The sequence below is a fragment of the Morone saxatilis genome, unplaced genomic scaffold, assembly GCF_004916995.1.
Source record: "Morone saxatilis isolate NCDOM2014 unplaced genomic scaffold, NCSU_SB_2.0 Contig14, whole genome shotgun sequence".
In the NCBI taxonomy this organism is placed as follows: Eukaryota; Metazoa; Chordata; class Actinopteri; family Moronidae; genus Morone; species Morone saxatilis.
In genome coordinates this window covers 6,189,088-6,196,946 of record NW_023339696.1, presented here as the reverse complement: position 1 = coordinate 6,196,946, position 7,859 = coordinate 6,189,088, and the positions used below count along the sequence as shown (strand labels likewise).

At 41.2% G+C, this 7,859-nt stretch overlaps 1 protein-coding gene across 1 annotated transcript in view; it reads right to left on the bottom strand.

Moving 5' to 3' along the window:
* Positions 1-5,762, bottom strand: part of grin2aa (glutamate receptor, ionotropic, N-methyl D-aspartate 2A, a) — a 124,079-nt gene extending 118,317 nt beyond the window's left edge. Inside the window, exon 1 of the mRNA XM_035654997.1 lies at positions 5,262-5,762. Coding sequence (XP_035510890.1) covers positions 5,262-5,762 — 501 coding nt within the window. The remainder of the gene's footprint in view (positions 1-5,261) is intronic.
* Positions 5,763-7,859: the final 2,097 nt, after the last annotated feature.

Below are 7,859 nucleotides of genomic sequence, written 5' to 3'. Positions count from 1 at the left end.
CACATGCACATGCACACGCACACACGCACTCACACACACACCCACACACACACACACTTATAGACACAAATATAAGGGGTCTTCAAGTACTAGGTTTTATCAATATGCATGGTCAAAAAACCCTGTTCATTATCCCAGGATATATCGACAGATCTCACCACTAAAGATCAATAAATTACATAAATACACTTGTCTGTGTTTACTGAATGTGCCTTTGTGCGTCATTGTTTAATTAGTTAAATGGAAAATCGAGTAACAGTGGTTGATACAGGGTTGCCCTTTTACCACCATGGAGTCCAGCCTGTCAGTCGACTCACTGTGCACACATAACAACTCTTAAATTTACACATTTTTGATCTACGTGATAACCTATCGCTACCACAGCTTACATTTCTGCTATAATCAGATTTATCCAAAGCACTTAATGTGCATTCATTCATTTATTCATTCAACTAACAATGGTGTTCTGCTACATGCAAAGCACTGCTCTAACCACTGGGAGCAATGAGGGTTCGATGTTATGTCGACAGGAGAAGGCAGGGGTCGACTGCCAACCTTGCAATTATTCAACGACCCAATCTGCCTTCTGACTCACAGCCGATACATCACTCAATACTGATTGGTTAGTGCAAAAGGACACAAAATAACAACCCCTCCCAACAAGAAACCAACTGAAATGAACATTAATCTATAAAGTAAAATATACAGTCAGTAAAAAAGCAACTTCCTCTTAGCGCCATTTGGCAGGTAGCCTAGTACAGCTAAGTCTAAGCTAAGTAACTCTTCAATCTGGCATTATTTGGGGCATTGAGGATTTCACCAAGTTTAAACAATATTTAAAGAGTTACTCCACTGAATCAGAAGACTAAGCTGAGAGTCTCAGACTTTGTTTTAAATACCAAAGTATATCAACTGCTCCACTGAGCTACACAAAGCATCAGACATATCATTATGTATTCATTAATATTTATTAATTTGTTTGAATCATTGAATAATTAATGAATCAATCCGTGTAAATTAAGTGTCAATTGTTTAAGACGCTCAAGGAATGAACTCTGAAGCAGAAGTACTGCGTGTGTGCATGTGTGTGTCCATGTTAGTGACTTCCATAGAATTTCGGGAACGATACTTTTTTCAGTACCAATTTTTTAAAATTTTGTTTTAACAAAAAGAAAATAGACCTGGCAGCAGCTGGAGAAACAGCTTTTACTCTGCTCACTTTAAAATAATGATATAGAACTAAATATCTGCACAGTATGGGACTATATAAAAACTATTAATAACTAGCTACTGGCTAGCTAACAAGCAGCACAAAGTCTGTGTAGTTAAAAGCTTATGGTTTAAAAAAAAGAAGAAGCTAGGCCTCTCTCTGTGCATAATTGTAGTGTTTTTCCTGCACGCCTCCGTGACATGTAACGTTAGACAGCCAGCTGCGTGCCTATTGGCTGATGAGTTTTACTCTGTATTCAAATTTGGAACCAAATGACTTTGGTTCCAAATGGTTGGTTTGGATTTTGGTTTTGGTGTGCTACCAAGATTTTCAGTGGCCTGATTTGGCCGTCTACGTAAAATTTCAGGAGGCGCCACAGCATACAGACTGTGGTTAAATGCAAGGCAAAAATGGGTAAATTAAGAAAAAAACAAAGCTGCTGCAGCAGAACATATCAACCAAATCAGAACGGACATGTCAATAGGCAGCTCTGAGTTAGGGCAGACACTAACGAAGACTTAAGATATACAGAGTGAAAAGTGTTCGTGACCAACATGATCCAGTTACCATTATTGACCATTGTGCAAGTCGATAACCATTTAGTGTGAGAATTACATGAAACCAATCAACAAGCCAGGCTAGACATCCACCCACACAATTACATCGAGTAAGGGAATGAGAAAAGCACAAGCCTTTGAAGTTGATGCAAGAAAGGAACAAAAGCAACAAAATCACACACAAAAAAAACAGAAGAATTAAAGTGTAAAGGTAAGGAAAGTCAGCAATGAAAACAAAACAATACAAGCTGATTATTTATTTTTTTCTACCCACCCACTTTTAAAGGAGCTGCCAGGGAGGTACCTTCAAGCTGAATTGCTGAGAATGCAGCAAGAGAAGACATTTCTTTCGTTAATCAATAATGTATTCTTTTCAATACAGGCAAGTGATGCATTATTCAACAAAGGCTGAAAGATGTATGGAAGGGACTAACACAGGGAGATGCTGCAACATTTATCTAATTAACAAGCAATAATGTAAGACAGAGAGATGGGCAGAGACATGGGTGGAGGGACAACACAAGGCAAAAGAATAAAAGCAGAAAAGAAAGAAAAGAGAAAGATTGGGCGTAAATAGCGTCTTTTTTTTTAATGGGGAAGCTCTCTGATAGTATTCTCTAGAGGTTGATGTGGAAACGGCTTCGACTGGAAGAAGAACTCTGCACCAAGAGATTTAGCCTCCAAGTGACGGGCAAAGGAAACACACACACACACACACACACACACACAAAGTGAAAGTATATTCAATGCACGCAGAGGCATTAAAGCATATATGTGCAGGGAAATTTCACACAAGTCTATGCACACACAAGTATGAAGGCGTAATCGTGAATAGACAAACACACTGTGGGTCTTACAAGGCGTAATCATTGGAGGCGAGCTTCTCCCCATATTTCACATGAGGATTAGTGAAAATCTGCATGGAACAAGGCGGCAAAAAAAACACCGCTACTTACACTTCAGAGGGTAACCGTATAAATCTTACCCTACAGAGGGTGAGGAGTTATATAAACTTTAAAAGGAGGGTAAAAGACGATGTAAACCTTACAAGGAGAAGATACAGCAGAGGACACACTAGAAGAATCCTAATCCCCGTTTGGGATGGAAACACACTGCAGCACTCACTAAACAGATTTAACTGGTGTGTGTGTGTGTGTGTGTGTGTGTGTGTGTTGTGGGACCGATGCATTCCGCTCAGGTGTATTAATAAAAAAGCAATTTTATCTTAATAAGGAGAAAAATATAACTACATGGTGAAAGACTGGTTGATGAATTGATTATTTAATCAATAGAAAACTATTATAGAACTATTTTATAATAGATTCAATAAATTCTCAAACAAATATGCTAAACATTGCTGTTTATACCTTCTCAAATGTATTGATTTGATGCTCTTTTCTGTTGTCTATAAATTGATCAGCATTTTTTATGACATTATGGTATAAACGTTTAGTTGAAAACATAATTGAGAGAATAAATGTAATACAAATAACCAGTTGCAGCCCTAATAATACATTAGATGTATTGTAGGACAGTAATTATTTCCACAAAATGTCCAATTATATTTCAAGACTTTTTTAAATTTTTTTTTAAAGACAACTTCTCATATCATGAGGGTGTGAAGCAAGCACCTATAGACAGATAAGTTGGGAGGAAAGAAGGAAAACGTGAGAAAGAAAATAAAGAGGAGACAAAGTGGTGGGTCGAGCACTTTAAAGTGGATTATTTTCTCCTCATCTGTTCCTGCAGAGGAAAACACTCCCGCTGTCAAGGAGCTGAATCGCTGCTGTTTCAATGACAGGGGAGATGAGGGGTGTGTGTGTGTGTGCGTGCATGCTGCTGAAATAAGTGGTGTGTGGCAGGTGCCAATCAGGACATTCTGTAATTCCCCTCCACTCAGCCTCGCCTGTGGTCAAGATGAGGGATTATCCCCTCACCACTCTATTTCTCTGCTTCGCCTCTCCACCTCCTCTATTTCAACACTCACCTCCTCCCTCCTTTTCTGCCCTGACCGCCAACACTTTCCCCCTTTCTTCTTGCGTTTTCTCCCTCTTCTTCAAAAAAAGGTGCCACGTGTAGCATTACAGGATCAATAAACCATTACCGCAGTAACTTTAAGACATTTGTATATTAACTGTAAACAAACAAGATATATCACTGAGGGGCTCTACAGCCTCTCCGACCTATGTAGCGCATGTCTTATTGTGGGCCACGGGGTTGGATTTGGTGGGTAATCTGCTGGACCGCCTAAGAGAGAGATTGCTTTATGGCATGAAATAGGAAGACGGATCCTATTCTTTCAGTGCGACTGGAGCTAAAGATTTGTGATTTTCAAAGACTGGCAGCTCTTGAAGTAAAAGAAAGGTTTATAGAAAGATGATTTATCCACTTCAGGAAAGAGAAAGGAAATACAAACACACACTAGTGGCTTTAAGTTGTAGGAAAGAAGCAAGGATTTCCTGAAAGCGGTGTAGTCATTTTAAAAAAGCCTGGATTTTACAATACCATTGGATAATATCATTTGTTTACAATAATTACACCAAGGTACTGTATATGTCAATAATTTGACAATGGCACACTGATGTTTCTAAATGCTATATGTAGCATCTTTAAGAATAGTCTGGCTAGCACACTGTCTGGTAAGCCTTCTTTGATCTTCTGGGCAAATAACACAGATAAGAACATCCCCATTGTGTATCTGCTAAGCACTGCCTCATGAAAATCCTCAGTATCATCATCATCTATTCCTATTTACAGTTCAAAGTGATTGGCAAGCAAAGGGATGTTGCCTATTTAAATGTGAGAACCAATCAGGACTCTTGCACCTTGTCTGAGGGAATCCTAGACCATGAATGGAGACTTCCAAGATTACAGCTCACTGTACTACACAGTCGCTGTTAGCCAAACTAATAATACACCTACTCCTTATTTCCGCACCCTTTCCTCTTTAGTCATCCATTCTTCTCCCTTTCCTTCTGTTCTCTACCTGCTTAATACTCTCTTCTTACAACCACTCCAACACTTCTCTGCAGATACTTACCTCATCCTCCTTCCCCATTTACCTCCTCCACATTATTTCTTTCCACCAATGCTAGGCTGGTTCCTATCTGTGTTTCTTTCTCTTGACAGCAGCTACACTGATATCCAAGCTAACTGGCGAGGTTTCCCTCTAGTCTGTTAGCATGATATTATAGTATTACCATTTTACAGGCTTTCGACAGCCCCAAGAGCCAAATATGTAAAAGCTGACAAGTGAGTGTGTGCTTGATTTTCTTGGTCTAGCAAAAAGGCAAAGTCAGAACATTTGGCAAACCACTCCAAACCAAAGCAATCACTCAATTGTCAATTCATTTGTAATTTAAACATTTACCCATTCAGTCTACTCCATACCGCACCCAGCTGTGCACAACTTCATCCATTCATCAACATTCATGTAGTCAAACATTCCTCCAGCAATCACCCGTCCACCCATGACCTTCCACACACTGCCATACCTTATCAGCCATGATCATGGACGACCCTCCATGGATGCCCAGGATGGGTATGAGCGTCTGCGAGGAAATAAAATCCAAAATCTGGGCGATGGCCTCCTGGTCGGTGCCATCCCCAAACACCACGCCATGGATCTTGGTCCCGGACATCAGGTCGCACATGTGGGTGATGATGCTTTTCGGGTCGGTCTCGTTGACCAGCAGTGTGACCACGTTGACGTCAATGGGGTCCTCCTTGCTCCACAACGCCCGGATGTCCCGGTCTGAGATGTAGCGTGTGCGCCCCAGGATCACCGCAATGTTCAGGACTGGCACTTTTTCAGAGGCGCTGCCAGTTCGCTGCTTTTGAGCCGCCACGGGGTCTGCAATCAAGGTCACCGCCACCAGGAGAGCCAGGGATAGCAGCACACTATTACTGCCATTGCTGCTGCTGCAACTGCTGCTCCTTCTACTCCTCCTCTTACTCCTTTTGCTGCTGAGGGACATACTGCCAAGCCACTTCATCCCCTGCATGGAAAGAGGATGAGGGAAACCAGACCAGATGAAGACAGATCAAAAAGAGAGAAGGAGATGGGAGAGAGAAGTGTGGAAAAGATGATGGCAGAAAAGAGAAAAAGACAGGGGAGATAAATTGTCAACGCACAGTTCTTTAAGCCCACACATTCAGGTTGAATCTTTCTTTTTCATTCCATTTCTTCTCAGTAACGTTATTAAACACATAAACCTTGTGGAGAGGGAGATGGCCTTGAGAGGAAGTTGCGGAGGGGTGAGAGAAAGAGAAGATGACTAACAAGTATATACTTTATGGTCACGACTGCAAGGATCAGATGATTCAGGAGCAAGCTGTGCTGTTCAGAAGAGGCAGGCATACACTTAAATAGTTTACAAGTGTAATATCTTGACACCTCAACCTGCAGCATAGATTGACGCATAACTTATAAGGGGGACGCTTTGAGTGACAGCAACAGACAAACTGTACTGAACATTCTTATATGCTTGGTTATATTACATTTCCTGCCTGTTGGTTAATTTAGTTATTCCCTTATTTGCAATCTTGTGCAGGACAATACTATTATGTGCATGTATGCATGTATAAGATTCGGTTTTAATATTATAGAGTTGAAGTCTACACTGATCAGCCATAACATTATGACCACCTGGGCACCCTGGTGGTCATAATGTTAGCCCCATAATGTTAGCCCCATACCATAGCCCCATACCAACGAACAGCGATGCACTGTGTGTTCTGACACCTTTCTATCAGAACCAGCATTAACTGTTTCAGCAGTTTGAGCTACAGTAGCTCGTCTGTTGGATCGGACCACACGGGCCAGCCTTCGCTCCCCACGTGCATCAGTGAGCCTTGGTACCCTGTCTCTGGTTCACTGCTTTTCCTTCCTTTGAGCACTTTTGATCTGTACTGACCACTGCAGACCGGGAACACCCAAAAATAACTGCGGTTTTGGAGATGCTCTGACTCTGAGCATTTTATCTAGTGCCATCGTCAGGTTAAAATTAAATTGTCCAATACTTTTGCTTATGAGTAAATACCTGCAAAATCATTCCCAGCCGACATTCCCATCAGCCTTAGCCATACTATGTGTTTAGAGCTACTTAGGTGAGTCAAACATGATGTTCTCACTGCCTTAATCCTACTGCAATGAACTTAGTATGATATTGACAGTAAATTTAAACTGCATAAAACTATAAAAAACAGTACTGGACATACAAATCTCTGATGTGTAAAGGGAATAAAACAAAAGCAAGAATAAATTCTGTGTTTAATAAACACTCGGTTCTCCTCTCTGGTGATTTCAGCTGTCACATTACCCATTCACCTCCAGTTTATCATATCCAGTGCCCAGGTTGAGCTCCTCCACTCCTCATTACAGGTTCTCTTCATCCTCCTCCACCACCACCAACAGTGCCTAGACTCCATCGACGGAGTTTCCTACATAAATCACAGATTCACCAACCCGTTCTAATACAATGACATTATGATTGGAATTTCCCCAATGTGGGACAAATAAAGGAATACCTTATCTTATCTTATCTTATAATGGGGTCTAATTACCAAACACCTTTCACATTACCCATCTTTATTGTGCACGTCAATTAAATATATACGTTGAGTTAAAATGAAGTCTCTCCTGATTGAAATATATATGACTCAACGTACAGTGGTGACACAGTAGTCAGACACTCACAGATCGTTTTGTAACCCAGAGGTAAGTAAGAAACAAATTATATAAAGGCTAAACCAGTGAATGCTATAAATAGCTTGGGATGCCACTGCGGGCCTCGTACTGGAGGGGGGGTTGGGTTAGAGGGGGTTTCCTCAGTTGTTACAAATGTTTGTGTGTTTGAGAGAGTGTGCATGTGTACATGAACGTGTGAACATGTGAATATGAGACAGTGATAATGTGAGTGCCAACAAGGTGCCAGCTGTTACTCTGCACCAACCAGAGCAGAGGGGCACAATGAAACCATCATCACACACAAATCCCAATCCACACCACCCCTCTCCCTGCAGAGATAACACTCACTGGACCTCCTCGGACATCCAGAGCATGAAACGTGGTTTGTGTTTGTGTGTGTGTG